This window comes from Crinia signifera, chromosome 3, assembly GCF_055691185.1.
Source record: "Crinia signifera chromosome 3, ASM5569118v1, whole genome shotgun sequence".
NCBI lineage: Eukaryota > Metazoa > Chordata > Amphibia > Anura > Myobatrachidae > Crinia > Crinia signifera.
This window is the reverse complement of record NC_139219.1, coordinates 184,422,821-184,450,066: the sequence shown is the minus strand read 5'-3', so window position 1 is coordinate 184,450,066 and position 27,246 is coordinate 184,422,821. Positions and strand designations below refer to the sequence as shown.

General features: G+C 41.2%; 1 protein-coding gene across 5 annotated transcripts in view; it reads left to right on the top strand.

The window, feature by feature from the left end:
• Positions 1-27,006, top strand: part of CASP8AP2 (caspase 8 associated protein 2) — a 33,521-nt gene extending 6,515 nt beyond the window's left edge. For all 5 annotated transcript variants that reach the window (XM_083177051.1, XM_083177050.1, XM_083177049.1 and 2 more), the window contains exons 5-10: positions 11,865-11,939; positions 12,338-12,453; positions 13,081-14,900; positions 19,027-21,622; positions 23,899-23,998; positions 25,372-27,006. In XM_083177051.1, the coding sequence (XP_083033177.1) occupies positions 11,865-11,939; positions 12,338-12,453; positions 13,081-14,900; positions 19,027-21,622; positions 23,899-23,998; positions 25,372-25,434 (4,770 nt within the window). In that variant the 3' untranslated portion in view covers positions 25,435-27,006. The remainder of the gene's footprint in view (positions 1-11,864; positions 11,940-12,337; positions 12,454-13,080; positions 14,901-19,026; positions 21,623-23,898; positions 23,999-25,371) is intronic.
• The last annotated feature ends 240 nt before the right edge of the window (positions 27,007-27,246 follow it).

The window sequence follows — 27,246 nt, the reverse complement described above, 5'->3', positions numbered from 1 at the left end:
GCAAAATATAAGCGCTTCGATAGGGTGTTTGTGTTTTCAGCTCCCAATGGGACAAAGTGTTTGCAGTTCCTGTACTGCCACCATTCCTACCTGAGTACTTTAAGGTAAAGGGGCTGATGACCAAAGCAAAAAGGTATAAATGGTTGCTTTATGAAGTTATTTGTAATCCACACGACATATGATGACCGGGATATCCTGGGTGTCCTATCAGCAGCTCCAACCTGACCAGCTATTCTCTTTTCCCTACAGAGGCTGTACTTTTCTGAGTAGATGATGAGTGAGGGAACAATTCACCGTTGTATCCGGGGGCATACACTGGTCTATTTTATGGTCATATCAGTGTCTGTTAAATGGGGAAACAATTGATAACCACACTATGTTGAATGTGGTTCTTTTATAAAACACTGCAGGATACTAAAAGACCATCTGGTATAACCACTAGAATATCCTTGATAATACAGTCGGCTGAGAAATTATGATATCTACACTCTGGGTTTACAGTTGCAGATCTTGCTTTTATAAATGTTCCTGAAGTTCACATATAATAAGGGGTTCAGCCTTCACTTAATCTTTCTGACTATCCAGTGTTATACCTGTAGTATCCTCTGAGACTGTATCCTCTATTTTATTATGACTTTAGCTCAGTCCCTATAGCAGCAGTACTTTCATTGAAGAAGACTACCTTCTGCCGTATACATAGCTATAAGGTTTGAAAACATGCTACACATTGGCAGGGAGTGGCAGCAGAATGACCAAAGAGCAGGGTGGGACGTGTCCTGGAATCAATCAAAAGAGATTAATTGGGCTTCACTGCCACCTGGCACCTGCTGACCATGTGTCGCTGGCTGCTGTTGAGGTTGTTGCTGACCAGCACCCACTGGCATTGGTTGATACATAGGCTGCTGTCCGCCAAGGAAAGGTTGCTGGGAGGGCATGTTGCTCATTGCTGGGTCTTGTCCAGGATGATTAGACATGAGGTTCTGCATATTATAAGGCTGATAACCCAAAGGGACAGGCTGAGTACCCATGTAAGTCATCCCACTGGCTGGAGGATTCTGGGATATTGAAGGTAGGCTCTGGGATGGCACGTTTTGGTAGGGTTGCGTTGGTGTGGGTTGGTAGGATGTGTATGCTGGGTTGGTAGTTGGCACTGGCTGGCCCTGCTGAGTTGCTGGGGCAGATCCTGCTGGGTACATGTATGCATTCACCATATTGGGGTCCGTACCAGGTACTGGCATGGCAGAATACTGAGTAGGATTTGGTTGCCCTGGTTGGTTCATGTATACGCCATGCATTGGAGACCCTTCCACTGATCCAGAGGGACTGAAGGTGCCAGGATAAGCATTGGGTCCTGAGGGTGGGTATATGACACCACCAGATGATGGCAGTGACTGCAACTGTGCATAAGGGAGTGAGAAAGCCGGCATCTGTGCTCTCATCTGAATGGTCTGTTTCTGCTGCTCCAGCCGCATCTGCCTCTCCTTTTCCTGTTCTTGAAGGCTCTGCAGAACGCAGTCACCACTTTTGTGAACCGCATGAAGAGTAACCATATGCGTGGCAGGAGCATCACCAACGACTCCGCTGTTCTCTCCCTCTTTCAGTCTATAAACAACATGCACCCACAGCTTTTGGAACTGCTAAACCAGCTTGATGAGAGGCGCTTATACTATGAGGGTCTGCAGGACAAGTTGGCCCAGATCAGAGATGCTCGGGGAGCACTGAATGCTCTACGCGAGGAGCACCGAGAAAAGCTGCGACGAGCAGCAGAGGAGGCAGAAAGACAGAGGCAGATTCAGCTGGCACAGAAGCTAGAGATAATGAGGCAGAAGAAACAGGAATATCTGGAGATGCAGCGCCAACTTGCCATCCAGCGCCTGCAGGAACAGGAAAAGGAGAGGCAGATGCGGCTGGAGCAGCAGAAACAGACCATTCAGATGAGAGCACAGATGCCGGCTTTCTCACTCCCTTATGCACAGTTGCAGTCGCTGCCATCATCTGGTGGTGTCATGTACCCACCCTCAGGACCCAATGCTTATCCTGGCACCTTCAGTCCCTCTGGATCAGTGGAAGGGTCTCCAATGCATGGCGTATACATGAACCAACCAGGGCAACCAAATCCTACTCAGTATTCTGCCATGCCAGTACCTGGTACGGACCCCAATATGGTGAATGCATACATGTACCCAGCAGGATCTGCCCCAGCAACTCAGCAGGGCCAGCCAGTGCCAACTACCAACCCAGCATACACATCCTACCAACCCACACCAACGCAACCCTACCAAAACGTGCCCTCCCAGAGCCTACCTTCAATATCCCAGAATCCTCCAGCCAGTGGGATGACTTACATGGGTACTCAGCCTGTCCCTTTGGGTTATCAGCCTTATAATATGCAGAACCTCATGTCTAATCATCCTGGACAAGCGCATACTCCTCTCCAGTATGGAGCAAATCTACTCCCTTTCACTGATACTCCACATAAGCCAGTCACGTTTGCTGCATATGCACCTTTTACCCCTTTCAATATTTCGAATTCTACAGTCTCTCCATCTCCTACACTGCACAAAAGTTTCATGGGGTTATTCTTCTCTATGGATGTCCAATGAATAAATATGTCTTCTCCAGTGTCATGTCTTTTTACAAAGCCATAGCCTTTCTTGACATGGAACCATTTTACTGTACCTGTTATCCTTGGGGAAGTATACTGGGTCTCCTTACTATCCACTTTAATTAATGAAGATGGTATTGGCAATATATCATCCATTGCCTCTGTTTGTAATGCAATATCTCTAATATCCTTTTGCACAGAAAACTGACAAAGACTATCTTCAGAGCAGGTGCCCACAAAGTTGGTATCCTTTAGTATTTTATTCTCAGATTATAGCTGAGATAGTCTTTCTTTCATTTCATTTATACAGATCTGATCCTTCTGTTCAGTTTCTCTGCCCGCTTCCAACAATTCAGATATTTCTGTTATTCTTGATTCAAGAGCACGAATATTATATTCCTGCTGCTGGTACCTTAACAACTTGTTGCTCCAGCTCTCCATTAGTTTGCCTGTCTTCTGATGTCAGGGTTTCCACCCCTCTCTGTAACCACCAAAGTTCTCTTTCAAGCTCCTGATTCCTTTCATCAATCTTGGAGTTAAACAACTGTTCTTCTTTTAGCTTCCATCTGGTTTCATCTAGAACCTCCAACAGCCGACAAATATGTTTGAACCGGTCCTTTGCTATATGTTTTATCACCTCCATTGGGGTCTGTAGATTATCTCTTCCCATTGGTTCCTCTACAGAAGTATGAAACAGGGAAAGCAGGTCCTTCTGTTGATCGGTTGGAAGAGCTAATACTAGTTGTCCATGTTCCTTAGAATCCTCAGCTATCTGTTTTATTACATTTTCTATTTCCTTATTTTTTACTTTACTATTATCTTCTTCTTTCTCATCAACTACTGTTACATCATCTACTGCCCCTGGTAGACTCTCTTTCAATGAAACAAATGTATTATCTTCTGTTGCTTCATAATCATCATTAGTGACCAAAATTTGAGCTAGGTTGCCGCTAACATCTCCATCACTACCTTCTTGGTTGGGATCAAATCTCACTTTCTTACTCTTTGATCTTTTCTTTCTTTTCTCCAACTCTATAGATGCATCTAAAGTTCTTTCATCGATTACTTCTTGAGTGTTATCCACAAACTTACACAACACCTCTTTCTTTATTTCTGGTTTCTGCTTGTACTCTTGTTTATCTATACATGTAAATTCTTTATAGGCTTCAATTCTCCCAACTGACACAGTAAGGGCATTAAGGCCAACTTTATCTCTGTTCCTTTGCTTCTTTCCCATATTTTTTATTTTATTTTTATATATGTAAATGTCTCTCACAAAAATAAACAATGGCCGCTGAGGCCTGTGGGTAACAACAGACTCTGGATAATTTATCCACTTTTCCTCAGTAGTCTTTACCAAGTATCGGGGTCTTGTATTTATTGCCACTTATAAAGATACAACGTCTCTTTTTAGCTTGCAACTTTGCTCAAGAAGTAAATACATTCAACTGCAACCTAATTTAATTGAGGGTCCTAATCCCCCTATGTGCAGCATCAAGTAGATTATTTAATAAAGTATTTTCCACCAACTGATAGTGAGTATTTATCTGGTCACTTGGGATACAGCAGAAATGCTTGGGGCCGCAAGCTGTGTAATATAAGGCTCTGGCTCCCTTTACTCGGCTGCCTGCTCCGTCTCCTCAGCTCAGCTCCTGACAGGCAGATACTCCCCCAGACTCTCTGACAGGCTGCTGTTGTGGCTATTCCTTACTGTACTAGGCTCCGCAGCACAACACACTCCTGCTGTAAGGGCTTTCAGTATGTCTATATTAATGACACTTAGTGCTCAGTTGTGAAGTACACATATATGTAGGGGTGATGTGTGCTGAACTCTATCACAACCCAGCAGGCTCACCACTCCAGACAATTCCTCCCCTCCTGGGTTTATCTATGCCCCATAGTGATGCGCGGTCCCACATGTCACCATCGCCTAGATGGGCTGATCAGATCTTTAGCGCATACTATTATGATCTATAGATTGACTGCATGTGCATAAAGAACAATGAGTTTGCACCGATCGCCCATACTCACAATGTATAGCCACTAGGAAGCTCAAGGGGAATAGTCTACAATAGCTAAGTATTTAGGCTTAGCGGTATTGCCCCATTTATATGGGATATTGCATACTGTGTGGGTTTTTTTCTTTTTAATAAAATTCTATAAAAGCAATGTAATCCACCATTCTATACGTGATGTATACTGTAGGATTATGCACATGTAAACATAGATTGCCCCTTGATGGTTTTTCACAAAAACTTTTCATTGCTTTTTTCACTACAGATGGCAAAGCTTTATAGACCTTTCTTTATTCAGTGCTCTTAACAGACTGCCTATAGTGGATGTTTCCATTGTCATTCTCTAAGAACTTACCACATCCCAGTACAAATAGCTGCCTTTTTCAAGGATAGCACATTTATAAAAAGCTTATTAAAGTCTTGGTTGTCTTTTTCCCAAAGTTGCTGCCCTTGATGGATATTAAAAATAAAGATTTGGAATACCTGAGCAGCCCTGGGTCTGTTATATGTGTTTATCAGAAGCAGTTTCAAATTCAACGAGACCTTGGGGGTGTTAGCCTTGGTTGCCTTTGTTTTTGGTGTAGGATCTAAATAGAACTTTGTCACAAGTGGGTTAAATCCTTGCTGTTAGTACACCCAAAATCAAAGGTTGACTATTACAGTGTTTCTTGCAGATGGGTTGGTTCCATTTTAACCCCTTCACGACATATGACGTATATATACGTCATATGGCCGTTGCGGGGGAATCAAGCCAGCTCACGGAGTGAGCTGGCTTGAAAGAGAGCAGGTAATGGCTGTATATTACAGCCAGGTCCCTGCTCTCACGGCCACGAGCGGCGAGTTCGCCGATCGTGGCCGTTTAACCCTTTAAGCACCGCGGGCAAAGCGCCCGCAGTGCTTAAATAGCTGATCGGAGGGGGGGCGCCCCCCTCCGGCGCCGATCGGGGCCCCCCGCAGCGAGATCGGAGGGTGCCGATCGGTTGCCATGGTAGCCAGGGGTCTAATGTAGACCCCTGTGCTGGCCGTATATGCATACCTATTACATCCTGCCTCAGGCAGGATGTAATAGGAAGTGCATAAAATCACTACGTTCAGCCATAGAGCTCTATGGCTGAACCTAGTACAGGCGATCGCGCCCCCTAGTGGTCAAGTACACTAGGGGGCCTTGTAGTAAAAGTAAAAAAAAAAAAAAAAATAAAGTTTAAAAATAAAAAAAAATAAAAAAATATTAAAAGTTCAAATCACCCCCCTTTCCCCATTTCCCAAATAAAAATAAAAAAAAAATAAAAAAAATAAACATATTTGGTATCGCCGCGTTCCTAAAAGTCCGATCTATTAAAATATAACATTAGTTATCCCGCACGGTTAAAGGCGTAAACGGAAAATAATCCCCAACGCCAAAACTACGTTTTTTGGTCGCATCGCGTACCCAAAAAAAAATAACTAAAAGAGATCAGAAAGTCGCCCATATCCCATAATGGTATTAATTAAAAAGTACACTTCAGCCCGCAAAAAATGAGCCCTCACCCAGGTCCGTAGGTGGAAAAATAAAAAAGTTATAAGCCGCAGAACATGGCGACGCAACGCAAATTAGAAAAACCGTAAAAGTTGCGATTTTTTTTTTTTGTGGTAAAACATAACGAAAACTATATAAGTTTGGTATCGCCAGAATCGTAACGACCCATAGAATAAAGATAACCCATCATTTTAAACGAACTATGAACTCCAAAAAAACCGTAACCAGCGCAAAATTGTGCAATGGCGGTTTTTTTTTTTTTTTACCCCACATTGAATTATTTCCTGATTCCCCAGAATATTATACGGTATAGTAAATGGTACCATTACAAAGTACAACTTGTCCCGCAAAAAAAAAGCCCTCATGTGTCTATATAGCCGGAAAATTAAAAAAGTTACGCTTATTTGAACGCAAGGAGGAAAAAAAAAAAAAAAATTACCTTAAAAGGCAATGTCGTGAAGGGGTTAAAGGGTTAAAAGCTCTTGCTCCAGAGGGGCTCTTTGAGTAAGACCGATGTGGTCATTCATACACCTTAAGGTGCCCATACAAAATGCAACTTTTCAGAGGGGTAAAAGTCACATAGGAACCCCCCTTCGGGAATGTATACAGTCCTTTTACATACCAGGTATCGTGTGTGATCCCAGCAAGGCCTGCAGGATCCGATATATCTATAGTGCAGGCCTTGCGATCTCAGTAGGTGAAACGCATGCGGTTTTGATACTTTTCGTCTGATTTATTGGACTGATCCATCGGAATCTCCTGAAGAGTGCCCACATTGCATCAGTGTATGGGCATCTTTTAGAGACAGCCCTGCAGCTAAATCATCTGCATTACAGGATCTCACTCTACCCAGTATCTTCTGTGTAGGGGCCTGTCTGCTACGCTTCTGATCTATTTCATCAAGTCGCGTACCACTGATCAGTGGTATATTAGTCAGAGTCTGGACCTTTGGATGCCCTTGGTCAAATAATTTTTTGACCAAGGGCATCCAAATGTGTTTAGTTTTTTTGTTGTTTTTTTATCTGACCTACTGTACATATTGCTCAGTTTGGTGCATATATTGTAGTGTATATCAGGCACTGATGATCATTAGCGACCTTGCCAGGTTTGATGATCTGCACATCATGCCTGACTATTGCTCTTGACGTGTAGTATGCTAATGAAGGTCAGAACAGGATCAGAACAAATGCCCATCGCCCAACTTTTCTCATATCACCTCTTATTGGTAAGGTTTGGCTTCACAGTACTGGTTCCATCTGCTGCTTTGTTATATTTCAGTTCCAACACATCCTGCTGTGCTCTGTTCTTTTTCCTGCACTTACCAGCTGTGTCCTATGTAGACTATATTACACTAGCGCTATCCTCTCCACTGAAGTGCAGTCCTGTTCCAGTTTGGAGTGGTGCTTTACAGATCCCAGCCTGTACCTGTTTTTTTTAAATCTGAGGGGTAAACTTAAGCCGTGTACACACGGCAGCGATATGGGCTATAATCGCTGGAAATATGGTCCCTGGCGACCATATTGCCAGTGATGGGAGTGTGTTTCTTACAAGATTTGTGAAAAATGAATGCGCAACCTTCCGGCTGCTGCCCGTGACACACTAGGGTTAAACACCAGTAGCCCAACCAAGACAAACAACAAAATGCGTGTGTTACAATGGCGCTGCCAATAGTTATCCCTCCACCTCCATACACATGCAGTACTTCCCTTTTTTTTTTGGCACTGCTTGATAGGTGGTAAACTTTTGTTCCTAAAAAAGTGATGGGTGTGTGCCCCGGCGATAAATCGCCTGGTGCGCGCTCCCGTTTTCAGCCCCATTCTAATCACTGGTAGCAGGAGCTTCATCGGGTTTTCAAAGAAAAATTGCAGATGTAGATTCAAAATGCAAGAAGCTTCAAAGTGTGCTCATGCACAATAGCATCAAGGTTTGATGGGTGGAACTCCTGTAGTATGTGTAGTTACACTTCTCTTTACAAAGAGGTAACATTTACAAATTTGGGCATTCCTTGATATACTTCGAAATTCCAATAATCCAAACCGCTCGCTTTTGTAGTTACAGTAGCAATGATTTCATAAAGCTCACATAGCATAGAAATAAATCAGTGGACGATAATAGGTTCAGAGTTAGCTACCCATGGGAGGTAGTGATCGTATTGACAGCACTACATGAATTGCATAAATTCCGCCTGTGCCGGCATCAGCGAGTGCATACAGAATGCTGATACGAGTGACATGGTGGTGGAGTTGGTCAGCATGTTAACAATCCACTCCCTCCATACATGCACAGATGATAGAGGGTGTCCTTAACGACCCGAGGGAACGCACCATGTCCATGGATGGAGGCGATTTTGCTGGTGACTATAATATCAACAAATCAACCACTGAGAAGAGAAGGAGCTGAGGTTGTCCAGTAAGAAAAGTTAACTTTTTTTTTTTAATTCAGACAGTTTTCCCACTGTCTAAACCTTGTATCCCCTATGGAGGAACATGGGGATCTGAGCTGATTGACTGGTACTTTATCTCCGTCCAATTTCTATTCAAGGCTTGGTACATATAGACCATTTTTTCTCATTATAAAATTGGAGAGCTTTTCATTACACAAAGCCCGCTTGTTAATCCAGACATCTTTTGAAAGAACATTGCCATTCTGATGGTGTTTTTTTGAAGGTAAGACTTTGGTTGTCCACATTTGGAATGTCTTGGATGTAGTGAGAGCCTTGAGATTTATGTGGGGAGAAGGAAGTCCTTGTGGAAGACCAACTCTAGTCTTTGACCATCATGAGAGGGTTTAGCCTGCTTTAAAACTGTATTTTGCAATGGATCATTTCAGCTGGTTCTGAGATTTATGCAATGCTAGGGTTTAGGGAGTTAATATTTACGCATTGCGTATGTACCAAGGTACCACAGTGAGGATTTATTTGCAAAGTGTTTGACAGTCATTGACCATTTTGGGGGGAGTTAAAACACAAAACATGGCACCAGCATTTCAATGACATTCTGCATGACTATAGGTATACTCAGCGAGTCTATTATCAAAGGGTTTCATTCTGCCGTTGTGTATTTGTAGACAGTTGCTTGGCTCTTTGAATGCAATGGTTGGAGTCTGAATAGAAATTCTGGAGTTGGTAAAGCTTGCATATTTTTGCATGTCTGCTGTGCACCGGATTGCAAATTCATTAACATACATCTCTAAATTGGACACATTAGCCAATGTTTGTCAAGCCTATAGGTGCATACACACTGTACAATTTTTTTGACCAATTTGGTTGAAAGACATTTCCATTGAACACAGTGTCCTGGACGAAAGATGTTGACAAAAGATATTGTCAACAAACAAATGATGAATGATGATGCGCATACCCGCCAGTTGTTCATCAAGATTGTTCATCAACTGTGCATGCAGCTCAATTTGAATATCTTTCAAAAAGAGCCTATCTTTCGTCAACATCTTTAGTCCAGGACACTGGGTTCAATGGAAATGTCTTTCAACCAAATTGGTCAAAAAAATTGTACAGTGTGTATGCACCCTATGTTTCTGAAGGTGCCTATTCAGGGTTAGGGTCAAGTCCATTGAACCCTTCATGGTTCCAATCTGCTCTTCAGTCTTCAATAATTCCTTCACAAAATTTTTTGAACCGTCCATTTTTTATCCAAAAATGCTTATTTTGGGCAAAAAGATTTGCATGCAGCAACTGTTGCGCATACCCTCCCCTAAGAGCAGTATTGGAATGTCTCCAAAGTACAGCAGTGTCCCACCAATATGGATGAAAGAGCAAACATATTTCTTTATCATCCATATGGGATACTGAGGTCTCAATACGATGGGGAATAGAGGGTCCTCCGCAGGAGATAGGTGCATAAATATCTTAAGCATGGTATACTGGCTCCTCCCCTCTACATCCCCACCCACAAGCCAGTTTAGAAAAATGTGCCCTCAGGAGAGGATGCACACTTCTGAAGCTCCAGAGAGGTTTTCTTCAGTTTACTTTAATTATTTCAGGTTTGCTGTTTGGGACTGAACAGCATTCCTGCTTTGTGGCCAGGGGTAGGGTCCGTCACGGCCTCATCCGGTGCAGAGCTGTTCCCTGCTGCAGGACCACCGTCCTGAGTGGGTGTTGTAACCGCAGGCATTGCGCTGCAGTGAGCACACCTGCAGCACACCGCACACCACTGGCATAAGTCCAAAGATGTCAGTGGAGAGTTAAATCCGGGGACCCCGTTAGGGGGCCTGCCGGTTCGCAGTACGGCATCTTGCTTTACCATGATGGTAAAAAAAACTGTCATGCATGGTTTGCTGTGCATTTTTCCCCTGGGCCTGTCTCACCGCTAACGTGAGCAATGTACAACTCAATTTCCCAGGAGGATTCACAGGAGCCTTCCTGGGCCAGCAGTATGAAGGCTATGCTGTAAAATGTGTCCTCAGGTTGCTGCAAACACAGAAAATGCAGCAGGATCTTTTAGCTAGAGTGGACACTCTTTTACTCCTACCCCTAAACAACTGCATAAACGTGGCATTGCGGCCATTGCCTTGGACTTGGAGGTGGCAGGAGGATTTAGACCCTTTAGTCCTTAGTGGGGCCGGGTCGCATGCAGGAGAGCTCCGGTGTTACATCCACGGAGCTCCCATCCCCGGCCCATGGAGAAGATGCGGGTGACGACGGGGGAGACAGAGAAATTCATGGCGCCCAGGTGACAACCGATGCTGAGATGCCGCCGGCATGAGGACCCGCTGCCGGTCCCTCGTGCACCAGTACCCCCGGCCGCTGCAGCAGAGATGGAGTCCCGGCCCCAGTGGAGGATCCGGGCCTACAGAGGGGGACCCTGGCCTGCAGTGGATGATGATTCCGGCACTGCTGCTGAGACGGCAGGCAGGCCCTGGCTGGGACCCCTAGGATGGACTGGGAAGCCCGTCCGGCCCCATGGATCTGGCTGCCCGGGAGAAGGTATGGCTCCAGAGAGAGGGCCTAGCTTTGGCCAGGGGCCTCACTGTCTATCCCTGGCCTCACAGACTCTTCCCTCCCAGCCTCATGGACTCTCTCCCCCCTCCCCCGGCCGCTGCCTTTGCTGTCCACGCTGCCCGCGTTGACTCTCCCTACAGGGGGATGGCCTGGTGAGGCCTTCAAGATGGCGCCGCAAATGTCTGCCTAGGATCTGTGCACTCAGCAATATGTATCCCGTGTCTCCTGAGTGATAACTGTACTGTCCCTGCTACAACTGTGCTCTGTCTATGCTCATGCTGTCACCAGCCCGGCTGCTGCAATGTCCACTGGCGCCGCTGATGGCTGCCTAGTCGCTGTACAGCTCGGTGGGCATGTGATCTCTGCAAGTGATGTCTAAATGCTCTCAATGTAATGTGTATAATGTCTCAATGGAATGTATGTAATGTAATTCCATATGGACTACGAGAAAAGGATTTACCAGTAGTTAATTAAAATCCTATTTTCTCTTAATTTATTTGGTGACTGCTCTAAACCCAGGTTTTTGTTTTTTTTTCTTGGTCAGCTTGTTTGGTTTGTGTAATAGTTTTAAGTCATTTGTTTGTAATAAACCAAAGTCTTCCCAGTGAAGAAATCAGACCAATGTGTCTGTAATGTACTAGTGCTCTGATAAAGCAGGGATGTGGGAATCTTTGAGCCTTTAGTTGAAGTACACATCCGCTCCCTTTTATGTTTTTTTTCATGTCCTTTTTTATTTTTTTCTCATACTGATTTATTTCTCTCCATTTTTAGCTGAGTGCTGAATATGAGAAGTGCCAGAGACAAATGAAACAACTGATTATCAAGTTCAAAGAAATGCAGTCTATGGTAAAGTAGTTTTCTATAATCTATATTTTATCTTTTTTTGTAATCTTTAAAGGAGAAGACACTAGGACATATCATTTTCACAATTCTGATCCACTTGGTTCCCCTGATATTCCAGCTCTTGCAGGGCATTTTATCTGTGAACACTAAGGAATCCAGACTGGAGAATAGTGGCATGAATGGTGGGGAAACATGCTTCAGTGTTGTTCATTCCTTGCACTATGTAGCCTTTTAAAAGTTTAAAATGTATGAGGATACTGCCACTTAAAAATCTAAAGTGAATTTACCAAATTACGCTTCTTGTACTTGGTGCTGCATGTCACCAAAATATATAGATTTACAGCAATAGTCCAAATAGGTAAATATCCTGATACAGATGTTTGTTCTCTCCTCTATTTTAGAACACGAGCTTGCAAAATGAAAATCAGTGTTTAAAAAAGAATATTTCTGCACTTATAAAAACTGCGAGGGTAGAAATTACACGTAAAGAAGAGGAGATCAACAGACTGAATCAGAGGTAATGATTCTCAATATTACATGGCTGGTTGGTTTGGTATTCATGTAAGCGCACTGCTAATACTAAGTTGTATCCAATTAGCCATGGTAATTTTACCAGAGGTAATTTACTCACAAGGGCTAGCCTATTAGCTCCGATGCTGGCAATTATCGAACTATTTTCCCGCCATCACTGCTTCGGAAACCCATACCTCTGCAGCTTTTTATTTTTCTTCTGTGTTTTCTCGAGGAAAAAGGGTAATTTTCTCTCTCAATAAAAAAATAAATAAAAGGGCTAAAACGGAAATGTCCAGTGATGACTTTCAGGTTTAAAAAAAAATAAATGGCCTTTTTTTAACTGAGAAAAGTTACTGCAGCTACAGTAGTAGGATACTCTTATAAGTAATATTAATGTTGGTTTTTAAAGTTATAAAGTGTTTATTTAAACCACTTACAATGTTATCTATACTATATACCATAGGAGTTTGTGTTTTTTTTTTTAAAAAAGCTTTTACTAATTTTAGAATATTACCTTCAATGCCACGTGACCAACTTATTTTGGAGTCTGCTTAAATGTTAGGAATGTAATTTTTGGTTCAAATTATTGTTTTTTTTATTATTGATTTATTTTTTATTTTTTTATATGCAGATTGTTTACTCCTGGTAACACTCGCAATGTTAAGGCTGTTCCAGTGCTACTACAGGGTGGGAATAAAACAAAATTAAAAGATGTTTCGTCAAAGATCACCAGAGATGAGGACTGTATAAGAAAGGAAGTGAAACACCAAGAATCGTCTAAAGATGTATCTTTAAACTGTTCTCCCTTAAATATTTCTGAGAAATTGAAGGTTTGTGTGGATAAAAACTCCACAATAACCCAGCATGTTAAGCAGTGCAAGGAAAGTGCTCCAAGCCATTTCCAAAAGCAGTCTTCGGGACCTAATACAGAAATGGATAAAAAAAATATTAAAGAAATTGATTCTGAGGGTCGAAATAAAGATTCAGATCGAAGGCAGAGAAAGGAAGGGCAAAGGTCTGGCATGAGCAATTCAACAAATGAGAATTCTGTTGTAAAGGAAAAGACTAGGCCAATTTCAAAATGTGGTAAAAGCGAAGGAATTAAAGAGAGCAAAAATGTAAAGCTGGATTCCTGTTCTGAACTAGAAAGTCGTATAACCAATTCAAGCGGTCATGATAAATCAAGTGCAACAACAGGCAAAATGCAGCAGCGAGAACCACTTAATTCAAAAGAAAAACCTTTGAAAATACATGAAAAATCTAAATGCAGTATGGACCACAAAGCTCATGAAAGAGAGTCCATCCCAGAACACAGGCAGCGAGCAGCGGAAAAAGATAATGAGCCACGAAGGTCAAATAGAAAGCATTTTTCAAATGCAAAGGACGAAAGTTACCAAAAGGCTTCATCATTTGATAGGAATGACAGCAGAAGAAGCAGTGATGCTGGAAGGAGAGAAAAACGGGCTACAGAATACAGTGAAGCTAAATGTGGAAACAAAGATTCAAAATCAAGTAAAACTGACCTTAACACATCTTCAACAAACGGTAAACCTAATCGTGAGAAAAAAAGGGACAAATCTGATTTAGATAGAAAAGGGGATGAAAAGAAAAGGTCTAAAGAGGAGCATAGTAGAAATAGGCATGACCAGAAACACAGAGGACACCAGAAGGGAGAAAAAGACATTTGTGAGTCTTCAAGTAAAGATAAAGGTGAAGAACAGGTTTGTAAAACGGATGTGCAGTCCATGAATGGTAAAAAAGATTTAATTGGTCAGAAAGACGACCACGTTCAGAAAGACTTGAAGCTGTCATTTATGGAGACTCTTAGTCTGACCCTTTCTCCTGCCAAAAAGAAATCAGACACCGACCCAACGACCTCCACTTTATCCACCATAGAATGTGGTGTCGGTGAGGAAGACTTAACTACAGACTTATCTTTTCAAGTGTGTGTTAGCATTGAAAATAACGCAATTGTACAAAAGCCTTTAAGTAGCCCTAAACAAACTGATTCTAAGCACAGAGAACCTGTGACAGGGGCGTTGCCAACAAAAACCGTTACTTTAGATGACTCTAAATTAGTTTGTGTATCTGAACCAGCTGTAGATAACATTGTGTGTCTGCAGGAAGAACCACCAACTTCAACACATGATCATAACATTGCAGCACTGGCTAACATGACACTGGAAGACAGTAACATTGTCTTTGCTGAACTGGATGCAGTGAGCTCTGAAGAAATAGAAACACAAAGTGTTGTCGATGGATCAGTTTTTATAGATCTTGAATCCTTTATAGAAATTGACAAATGTAGTGGTAGTGACAGTCCTAATTCAGAAAAGCTTAATGTGTCTTTGCCCATTGAACATGACAAAGAAGGTGGCGTCTTGGAACAAGCTTGTGAAGATGCTGACAAGACAAGCAACTTGAATCCAAATATAACCGAAACCGCTAAAGGTATATTTGAATCCTCAAATACTGATCTTTTAAATTTAAGCACAAAAGGAGTTGAATGTAATCTGTGTTTCCATGATGAAGGCTCTGTTATGAGTACTGACTTAAATTTCTTAAAAGTTATACCAAACATCATCAGCCCACTGAGAAGCCCAGTCCAGTCTTTAGTGCATCAACATACAACTGAACATAGAGCCAAAGCTTCTCTAGTGAGCGTTTTATTAAAAGGTACTGATGGTTGTAGTTTTAAACTCACTGTAGTTTTGCATGCGTGTATGATTTAAATCTTTTGGTACTTGTTTCCTAGCACGGCCACACAGATTCTAATCTGGGGCATCGCAGGTAAAAAAATCGCATGCGATGGTCCCGACGCGATGCCCCCGATTTCCCATAGGGAACAATGATAAATGCCTCAATTTACCCAAATCAACAGGGAACAATGTTAAATGGTCCAGAAACCCCCCAAAACACCCCTGAACAGTGAAATGGCCCCCCAAAAGTAGTTAACGCCACCCCACGATCAACGTGAACCCGAAGCGTGGCGAGCGCAGCGGTACGCGTCCTACGACCTTTTCATACCCCCACTATCCACGTCGGCGTGGAGTTAAGAATAGAATAGTGTGGCGAGCCTCCGAGCCCGAAGCTTGGCGAGCGCACGCGGATACCTTCACAGTTATATGCGTCCCCTCGCGGGCTTCACAGGTGTCCGTGGCGACGCGGACACCTGTGAAGCCCGCAAAGGGACGCGTTTACCTGTGAAGGTATCCGCGTCCCCTCGCGGGGCTCGCCACGCTTCGGGCTCGGTGGCTCGCTGTGCTCGCCACACTATTCTATTCTCAACTCCATGCCAACATGGATAGTGGGGGTATGAAAAGGTCGTAGGACGCGTACCGCTGCGCTCGCCACGCTTCGGGTTCACGTTGATCGTAGGATGGCGTTAACTAATTTTGGGGGGCCATTTCACTGTTCAGGGGTGTTTTTGGGGCTTTCTGGAACATTTAACATTGTTCCCTGTTGATTTGGGTAAATTGAGGCATTTAACATTGTTCCCTATGGGAAATCGGGGGCATCGCGTCGGGACCATTTAATGCTTATTTAGCCACATGCGACCGACGCGATTTTTTAACTTTTTCATGCATTTCAATGGGAAATCGGGTCCATCGCGTCGGGGGCCATCGCATACACTATTAAGGGCACAAGATCAATGCGATTGTGGCCGTGCTAGGAAACAGGTACCAATCTTTTAATACTGCATGTAGTTTGAGAAGGTTTTACCTTTACTGTAATGTATCGCTCTCTTAACTTGCAAAAAAAAAAAAAAACATTAATTCTAATGCCAAATGTTCTATTTATTTTGCTGCCCTATATGGAATACAGATTTTATTGTTGTTGTTACCTTTTTAACAAAGCATTTAACAATAATAAGGGAATGTCCCATTCAATGAGGATTAGGTATTTTGATGTGTATGGTTTGGTTCATCTGCCAACTACCACACCACCTACAAACACACATACTAAACTCGAGCACTGGGACGTTCCATCATTATGATTTTGGGGCAGACCATTACCCGAATATATCTGAAGAAGTACCTTATGTACAAATTAAACTGGTCCCTATCCCTCACACACATTTAAGACACTGCAAAGCGTAGCATACACCACATGTTGAGCAGATTTATGTAACTTATAGGGCCAGATCCAATTCAGCAAAGAAGCCACAAGTCTCCTTAACTAAACTGTATAAGGCAATTTGAAGTCACCGCTTCAGAGCTCCGGACACAATTTATCTACAATAGCTGTCAGATAAATGCAAAAAATGATTCTGTACTTTAGACAAATTATTTTCAGTGCTTTACAGAGTGTTTGGGGTTATATTTCTAGAAATTTACTGACCTATCTGAGATTCTTTCAATAATAGGCCTTCCTGTCTTACTGGGCATGATCTGAGTTGTCTTTTTGTTCATGTTACTGTATATGTATGTTTTATGTGATACTACAAATTTGTATTTGTATTGCTTCAAAACTGACAAGGTGCCCTTCAAAATGCCTTATAGTTTAACCAATGTTTTGGAACGCATCCTTGATCAAATATAATCATTATGCCTCCAAGCCACGCATTAATATGAAATAGATTAGATCTCTTTTACATGGTGCAAATATATTACATACACCAATGACATAGCCTTATATGAACAAGTTCATATATCACATGCACGTATATTTTGCTCGTGAGAGCTAACATTGTACAAGTGATATAGCTTGATTCCAACAAGTGAAAGACAAAGCTATGCTGGGGCTGGGGATCATGGGAAAGGGTGGTAAGCTTAACTGAAAACATGCTTTTTCAAGGGTATGATTATGATGAGTCTAGTTGAAACTGGTGATTGGGGAGCTGGCCAGCACAGTTACTGTATAGGGCTCCTTAGCCAGCGTCCCTTGGTGGCTGCAGTTTCGGTGCAGCGTGCACCTTTGTCTAAAGGGATGTCATGTTGTTATATGAATTGTCATGCCATGTGATTTTTTTGGTCTGCCATTACCTAATACATCTCTTCTTGAACATTTAAAATTCTGGAGTCCTGTGCTGGTTTTGTCCAAATGGAGGAGGGCTCTTTCTTGGATGTACAAAGTGTTATGATATATTAGCCGGGCACGGACATTACTTGTGAAGGTGTTGTGCAGTGTAGTTGAATCTTATAGATAGATATCTATAGATATCGCTAGGGTGCCGTATAAATAGCAGTGCCTGTGTCCAAGCAGTGCTATATAGATACAGTATATATAGATACAGGGAAAACAGCACTCACCAGACTTCTCACCAGACATCTCCAGCAACAAGGGCGGCGCTCCTGATGACGGAGTGATAATAAAGAAGCTCCAAAACATTGACCATACTCCTGCTGTACGAGTCTTCTTGAAATAAGTGAGCGCCGCCCTTATTGCTGGATGTGTTTTTGAATCCCTGCCATTGGGAAACCAGGAGAAGGCACCACTGCAGATGTGAATGCGGAGGTGTGCTGGCCTAAAGTGACCATAAAATAAATCTATCTACAGATGGGGCAGGTCCCATCTTTGCAGGGGATGGCGCTGGCGTCGCCAGCCGCCATCCCCCGCCAGCGCCATGGCGATTGCGAGAAGGGGACGCGCGCGCACGTCACCTTCCGACGGCGCTTCCATTGGTTCCCCCGGGTCCCCGCCGCCTACCCGCACCCCCCCCCTAACCCCCCCTAACCCTGTCCGTCTCCCTGAGGCGGAGACGGACAGGGTTTCCGTCACGCTGGCGACGGAGACTGAGACGCGCGTGAGACGCACGCGCGTCTCAGTATATTCGCCGGCGAGGCTGCTGGCGGGTCGCCAGAGGGGACGTGCTGGCGACCCGCCAGCAAGGATGGGATACAGCACATACTGTATATCCTTTTTTTTTTCTTCATGTCCATAGGGTGGCACAGGATATCCATCCTGATTCACCAGACTTGTGGGGGAGGGGGTCCTAGAGTCTGAACACCTTTCATATTCTGTTTATATCTGGTCTTTCTTCTCCCTCTCTTTTTTGAGACGTCAGAGCTGCTGCTGATTGACTGCTTTTGACAAACAGCTTAAAAGTTAATATATCCTTTATGCCTGAGAATAAATTAAATAATACATTTTGGAAAGTTTTTAGTACATTGTTTCTACAATGTATCTCCTTTTTATACCACTTTTACACCAAAATCCCAGATCCGACCTGGTATTTGGAACATGGTACCGATCCTGGTCAAATCTGGAATTTTCCCTGTTTACACTGCGGTGCCAACCCTTTACACTCCACACGGATGCAGGGGCAGCGCTTGGAGATGCTGGGATCACCACGTCAGGACTGCTTCACTTGGGGCAAGCCCAGCACCAAGGTAAGCCTCCGTGCACCCCATAGCCCCTGTCCACGAGGTGAATGGGTGCCGCACACAGGCATCTGTTTACTTCCTCCCTGGCTCCGTTGCTGTCTGCACAGTATAGCAGTAGAGGCTGTGTTGTATCCCTTTATGGGATATCAACGTTTTTTTATAGCTCATTTTGAATGTTGGATTTTCAAGCTTGTTTGGTGAATTTAATGTAAAAAAAATGTTAATCTGGATCTGTATTTTTCTTGTTTCAGATCTACCATCCGATGTACATACAACCACTCCCTGTCTATCATTGTCCATGGAATTGAACAAGGAGAATTGTGAGCCAGTTAACAAGACAAACTTGGGCTCTGATTTTCCTATAGAGATTTCTTCTGATGAAGTGGAGGAAGGGGAGATTGTAAGTGATGAAGAACTGATAGGTGAACAAGCACTTCAGCCCATAAGTAGTACTAGTCAAACAAATCTTGGTAAAGAGTCAACTGTAGGCAAGATGACATCAAGTCAAGGGAGTGAGATCATATCTTTATCCAACGCAAAAACACCAAAGCATCCAGTTTCTAAAATTAAGCAAAAGGAAAAAAACTGCACTCGCACAAAGTCCTCACCATTGCCAACTGCAAAACGAATAAAACTCACTGCAGACTCTTGCCTTGAAGGGGTTTTGAAAATCATTCCCCCATTAAGTATCCAAGATGTGTTACAGATGCTGAGAATTATTAGAAAACACATAAGAAAAAAATATATGAAATTTAAAATACAATTTCCAGTTACCCAGTTCCATCGTATAATTGAAGCCGCAACATTATGTTTTATAACTCTGTTGAGCAAACTGGATTGGTCCAATTTATGTTCCTCTCCACAGCGATTGCAAAACAAACTATGTAAGCACATAGAGTACAAACTGAAACAGATGAAAAAGAATGGGATTGTGGATCGCATTTTCGATCAGCGACTTGTCGATATGAAGAAAAGACTATGGAGATTTGTAGAAGAACAATTTGATTCTTTGTTTGATACCATAAAGGTTATTCTTTTAAAACGTTGTGACCTGGACAAAATAGAAAATGATCGTGATGAGCAAAAAAGAACTACATCTTGTGCAAGAACACAAAAATCTGATTGTGTGAAAAATTTGAAAAAAAGCATCAATCTGAAGAACAAAGCTTGTTTGGTAAAGTCAGTATCTGTGCCATGTCTAAGACCATTGGAATTTTGTAGTGAAACTAATGTTTCAAATGCTAAAATACAACGTGCTGATGACCCAAGTGTTGGAAATCTTTTGAAAAATTCAGTAAGGGTTGATTGTCTATCAGATCATGGTAATACAGTCTGTAATAACATCAGCCCACCTTCCAAATATTCTCCTCATACACTTGGCAAGACTGTAATTTCTACTGGACTTCAGAAATGCCGACAAAATTCCACAGAGTTATCCTTTAACTTGGTCAGCGATGACCATATGGGTGAACTTTTTAAAAGCTTGCTGCATGTTCCTAAACAATTAGAGATAAACGCCCTTCAGGAAAACCTATGGCTTTATGGTACTCCAGAAAAACAATATTCCTCAAATCCGACATATGAAAGTGTAGATTCCATGGCTGAGAATAAAACTCCTCCAAAGGCACAATTTTCTTGGGCTTCCATTTCTCCTCCACATATCAATACGTTACCAAGGCTTGAGACGGTACTTAACCCAGATGTATTTGATGAAAGTTGTTTGCTAGAGATCCCTACCAATAAGTGCCTTACCAGCTCTGAGGAAAGGCTGAGCTCATACTCATCAGTTCTTCTAGAAGATCTTGCAGTGTCTCTAACTGTTCCTTCCCCACTGAAATCTGATTCGCATCTTAGTTTTCTTAGACCAATCTGTGATCCTGAATCTATATCAGAAGTTAATGCACATTGCAGTGAAGATGCTCTTCTTGATGAAGAGGATGCCACTGAGCAAGACATACATTTAACTTTAGATTCTGACAACTCCTGTTCTGGTTCCTTGGAAAACATTTGTGAACCTGGTAGCTTCCATTGCCATCCAAGTGAACCAATGCAAGCAGTTATTATGGAGAAATCTAATGACCACTTCATTGTTAAAATAAGACGTGCTGTTTCTTCTAGCTCACTATTGTCCGATTCCTCATCTATAGATGAGACTGATAATGCTGCCTCCGGACAATTGGAAATGGTAGAACGCAGCACTTTTTTTGAAAGCGCACAAACCGATGTTAAAGAAATGGAAACCTTGGCAGATGCAAATTCCAAAGCACATAGTGATTCTATAGTTTCCTGTATTGTTCACTCCAGTTTATCAGACATGGAAAAGGAATTGAAAACGACTTTGTGTCCACAGCCATATAGCGAAAATCCATCTGAAGCCAAGGGTTCTATATTTAAGATTCCGGAAAAAAGAAGCCCAAATGATACATGCACTTTAAAAAGCACATCTGAACTTGAATTAGCTGATGCAAGTTGTGTAGAAAAGGATCAAATAGATTGTGGCAAGAGCTATACAGAAAAAACAATTAGCCTTCCAATTACCTGTCCAAATGGATCGCCTATTAATCCTGATTCTGACTGTATGGATACTATTTTACTCCAAAAGAAAAGGAAATTGTCATATGAGGATCATTCATCAAAAAGGGCAAAACTTTCTGCATATGAGAACAAAGCTAAATCTCCTAGGCAGAGTAAGACTGAAGGAGACAATCTCTTGGTTATGGAGAAGTCCCACAGAAAACACAAACGAGCGGTCAGCGATGGCGCAATAAATTCCAAGCACTCACCAAGTAGTCTTTCTGCAAAGAATGTCATTAAAAAGAAAGGCGAAGTGGTTGTTTCATGGACAAGGTGACTATTGTAAATACATTCAATTTGTGTTATGAATATTTTTACATGTACTGTACATTTACTAAAACTGGTATAAAAATGTGGGGTTAACACTATCTTCTAGCCAGGTTCTGTTGCTTTTCTGTTGAAAGTATAGTTCGTATATGTAACATTTTGCATTTAGGATTCTCCGTGTCTGCCCTTTAAAATTTACTGTTCACCTATTGATGTAGAAACTCACCATTGCTGCGATTCTTCTGCTCCTGCCAGTTTGTCTCACCGAAGTTGAACTAAAGTGCGTAGCCACTGGCGCTGCAACAATGAGCATGGCTACATCTGTATATATACTATTAAGTCCCAGGCACTCCAGCTATTATTACAAGGTTTACTGTATTGAGGTTTTTTTTTTTTTCAGTTGAAAAAAAAATACTGGAAACACCGCTTCTATAGACCAGAACATCTCTGTGCAGATGATAACCAAATGTGGAAATAGTGTACCAGCGCAGGCTGAAAAAAGATGGTGAGAACGGTATCCTTTACAATAAATTTTATTATTAAATTTTATACTAAAGCTGTAATGATGGAATTTGATAATGAATAATAAAAGTATATAATATAATAAAAATCTCTGGGATTAGCCTCCCAGCTTCTTCAGGAGCAAAGTACTTTTCTCCTAAAGAAGCTGGGAGGCTAATCCCAGAGAAACGCGTTGAGCTCTTTTTAAAAGTGGACTTTCTTCTCACCGGCATCACGTGCACTCAGGACATCCATTATCCATCTACAAAATGTACCCATCCGGAAAGCAATCCGAGGCAGTGTTTGGACTAACATCAGTCGTCCAGGTCTACCATCCTTCCCCCTCAGAGGAACCCATTTCATCTTGTTTTTGGGACATATTTGGCTACCTGGTTATCTGCTACTCATGGGATCCATTGATTGATGTCCGCATGGTAATATGCCTATACAAATGCCAGTTTGCATTGTGATGTATTCTGTACACTATTGATTGTCCACACATTTTATTATATTATATTCTTTTATTATTCATTAACAATTTTAAAATCGAATTCCATCATTACAGCTTTCGTATTAACTTTAATAATACAATTTATTGTAAAGGATACCGTTCTCACCATCTTTTTTCAGCCTGCGCTGGTACCATATTTCTGTTTTTTCCTCTACACATTTGGGACCTGACAAATCCCAGTACCAGCCGCAGTTAGTAGCGCATTGATCAAACCCTGTTTCCTGTATGATAACCAAATGTGTCTATCAGCTCCAGATTACGCCATTTGGTGTTGGCATCCATTATTTTTTTCTTGCATGTCACTAGCCATTATCCACTCAATGTTCCAAGATCTATGCTAATATTCCCACTGCAAAAAGAAAAGTTTTTTTTATACTGGTTCTCTATTTGGTAACAACACAACAATAAATCCTAACTATCAAGCTTGCTTCATATATGTTATCCTGGACTCCTATCTATGCTTTTTTTTCCATATCCAATTTGTACTCAAATCATATTCCATACATCTAAAACATTTCCAGATATTACATATAACTCACAAAGAGCACAGCAAAATCTTTATGTATGCCCCACTTATTAATACTCGCAAATTATTGCAGTACTTTTCCTAACCATGCTGTACTGACGTCTTGTAAGTTTCTGTAAAACATACTAATTCTACTCCGTTCTCACATCCAACATTGGTTGTCTAATATGCAATGCTTCTACTTGCCATTAACCAAACCATGTATGCATGACTTCACCTGTTTTATAATATCTGCTAAATGGAACACTTGAAATCCATGTGCTTTGTGGTATATCCTCCTTTGTAACAAATTTTCCGGTACTTATATGTTGGTTGGGCACCCACTAAGCTATTTGCTTAGTTTTCCGCGTCCCCTCGCGGGGCTCGTTGCGCTCGCCACACTATATAAAATCAACTCCATGCCGACATGGATAGTGGGGGTATGAGCGTACTAACTACAGTGGGCGTCCAACTAACATATAAGTTCCAATTTTCCTTTTACTTCAAGCTATCCAGCTGTGCTTATAAGTGCACAGAATTTTTTTTGGAATGAGCAGAGAAAATTTGAACAAGATGTTAAATGTAAAATATGTTAAATTCTCCAACTAAAGTTTGACTTAGAACATTGGACAATTGATTACATAGTTTAAGAATTTTGCTATGATGTGATCTGACTTTAAGAACACACTGGTTAACTATATTGAAAACCATAATACATTTTTTGTAATCTGTCATTCTATGCCATATAATTTTTCTGTTTGACAGAGACGAGGACCGCGCAATTCTCCTGGAGTGTCAAAAGCTTGGCCCAAAGGAAAAGACCTTTTGTGTCTTATCAGCAAAGATGAATAAATATCCACACCAGGTTTGTACTGAATATCCTTTTGTCTCTTTAGCTATTCTAACTAGTTTTTTTGTTTTTAAATCAAGTGGTTTCTTGTTTGTCACTTAGCTGGAGGTGACAAGTGGGACTTGTACGCAGTTTTGGCTGGCCCCACTCCACCTCTGCAGCAGAACTTCACCAAGATTATCTATTTTGCTTTATATGGCACCACATGGGTAACAAAGTACATAAACAAATGAGCAAAACAAGAAAATTGACTTACAGTATAAGTTAATGCAGGACAGGCAGGGCATTGAATAGTGGATGAGGTTTTTTTTTTTTTTTTTCATATGAAAGCCCATTTGATTCCAAGGGAGTGAAGAATTTACAGGATAAGCATCAGAGAAGTCCAGAGGAGAATAGGCAGAGAGTAGTGGCCCTTGGTTGCATACTTACCCAGGGGCAGTTTCAGTGGTGAGGACAGAAACCCTGCTAAATGGGTCAAGCTTGGAGTAAGAGGAAATTTCATAGATATGTTCAAAATTTGCATACAAAATGGAGAAGAGATGGGTCAGTGTTGAGATCAAGAGAGAAGAAAGTCTAGCATTGTGGATAAGGAAATGGTTGATCACCTAAATGTTGCATTAATTGATAGGAGTTGGGGTGGGAAAGCAGAGAGGGATAAGTAAAAAGATAGCAGTTCATAGTTGGACAGAATACATTGGGGGAGTTGCATTAATTAGGAAGATCACAACAGTAAGTGTAGACCCGATCAAGTGAGTGCCCCCTCAAATGCAAGTTTGAGGAGATCCTTTGGGAAAGTCCAAGCAATGAAGTAAGGAGACACCTAAATTAATGTAGGGAAGATCCGAGGTGAGGTAGCTTCTTTACTGGTGATTGGTGCGTTTGATTGTCTTTATTTAATTAGAGCACTTCACTGTATCGCTTCTCATTCTTTGCAAAAGGCTAATATATGGATTTTATTGATGGTGTAATGGTTAGCATTACTGCCTCACAGCACTGAGGTCATGGGTTTGATTCCCACCATGGCCCTAACTGTGTGGAGTTTGTATACAGTATTCTCCCGTACTGGTTTTCCTCCGGGCACTCCGGTTTCTTCCCAAACACTCCAAAAATATACTGGTAGGTGTGTAAATGTGTAAATGTGTGTGTGTGTGTGTGTGTTCATGTGGCAGGGAATATAGAGTGTAAGCTCCACTGGGGCATGATGTGACTGTTCAAACATTCTCTGCAAAGCACTGCGGAATAAGAAACTGTTAATATATAATATATGAAAATCAATATATGAATAAAAATATACCTATGTACACTACACATATATATTTTGTGGTTCTCCTATTCCTCTACATTTCTTAGTACTTGTTTAAGCATGTAATTCTTAACATTTATTGTAGGTGGAAGAGCGGTTCCGTCAGTTAATGAAGTTGTTCAAGAAGAGCAGAAATAGCAGCAGCTGAGATTTTCTGTGTGTATATAACCATTCCTTCTTTCTGGGCAAAGCATTGCTCTCTCTAGCCTTTTACATGGACTCTAGCTCATCTCTGTGCTTTTATTGTGGATGTTATTTACCTTTCAAACGTCATTGTTTTTCATATTTTGTCAACTTCTAATGTATTTAAATTAAACATTAGATATAACGTGTTTCTTAACTTTTTCCTGATTCAATGAAGTAATACTTGTAGCTCTTATTGTGCCTTCTAGTTTAAAATGCTAAATGGTCTGGCTTTATAACAGATACAGGAGTTCTAACCAGAGTTCTCTCGTATATGGCATTTTCAGCACTTCATCATACTTTCAATATGTTTGTTGTCATGAAGGTCCGTCATTGGACACTTGTTAAAATAGATCTACCAAAATTTCAGTTACCCAGCCGCTCATTATTAATTAATTTACACATGATTTATAAAAAGTTATTTTTCTTTTGTAAGAATACCTAGAGAAAAATTGCCACTTCTAAAATACAGTGGTCTTGTATCATTCCTAGTATTAAACTTTTCACATAGTATGGATAATTTAGGCTTTTACACACCTCATTGTTAACATGGGACATATCCAACTATCCCCAGAGCAGTTTTGTTCATTAAAAACATCAGGATATTGCGATGTGACAGATGATCATTAAAGATATATCCCATTAGAGACCGTTTTGACGCCCAAAAATGGACCTGCAAGAATAGTCCCCAATGAGTGTGGGTATCGGGATGGAGATGTTTGTATGCTAGAGTATACATGTTATCTTGGTATTTCTATTCACAGAATTTTTTTTTCTGTTCTACTAACTTGTTAAAATAGTATTAAGAGCATCTGAGTGAAGCCCTCAAATATGGACCAGTAATTTTCTGGTTCTTTAATATATACCAAATCAATCTTTCAACCGGTAAGCCCTAACTCTGGCATTATGGTGCACAAAATCCAGTAGTTCCTGTAAGTTGCTTATTGTCAGTAAATCAAACTCTGTGAAAACTAATATGAAATTTGGTTTGATTTAATGCAAGTTAAACAATAAAAGTAACCATCTGGGAAGGATTTTTTTAAGTACTTGATAGTTTAATAATATAATGCCACCATTCTTGTGCACATAATTAAATTAGGATTTTTTTTGGAAATGTGTATATTAGAAACATCTATAAAAAAAGATTTTTTTTGCAAGTGCAAATTTTGTATCATTCTTGCGGAGTCTTTTCGGCATTTTAAGAAACGCTTGCTACAGTATATAACATAGTATTGTATCTAAATGAGGGTAACGGCTGTTATGCTCTTAATACTAGGTTTTCAGAGTCCTCTAATACCTGTCTTGGATTTCTACTGTTATATAAATGTGAATTTCACTTGTAAAGTTAATTTGTTATTGTAAATAAATGTACAGATGATTGGTTTATGTTTCTATAAACACTTTGTATGTATATGGAAATGAAAGTTTGAAATTTTTATATAGCTGTACAGACCTAAGCAATTTAATTTGTATACACCTGTTTGCACACAAGATAAAATGTAAAATTTCATGTAAAGTTGTTGATGCTTTTCTGGAACTGTTGTGGTTTTTTTTTTTTATTATTGGTGATTTATATAATTGTATGATGTCCTAAAACAAACATTGAAAGCAAGGGTTTAAATAATTACTAGATACAATACAAAGAAGGGCAACTAAAATGGTACATGGCCTATATAACAAAACTTACCTGAACAGACTAAAAAAAATCTCAATATATATAGTTTGGAGCAGAGAAGGGAAAGTGGTTATATGATAGAAACGTTTAAATATATCCCGG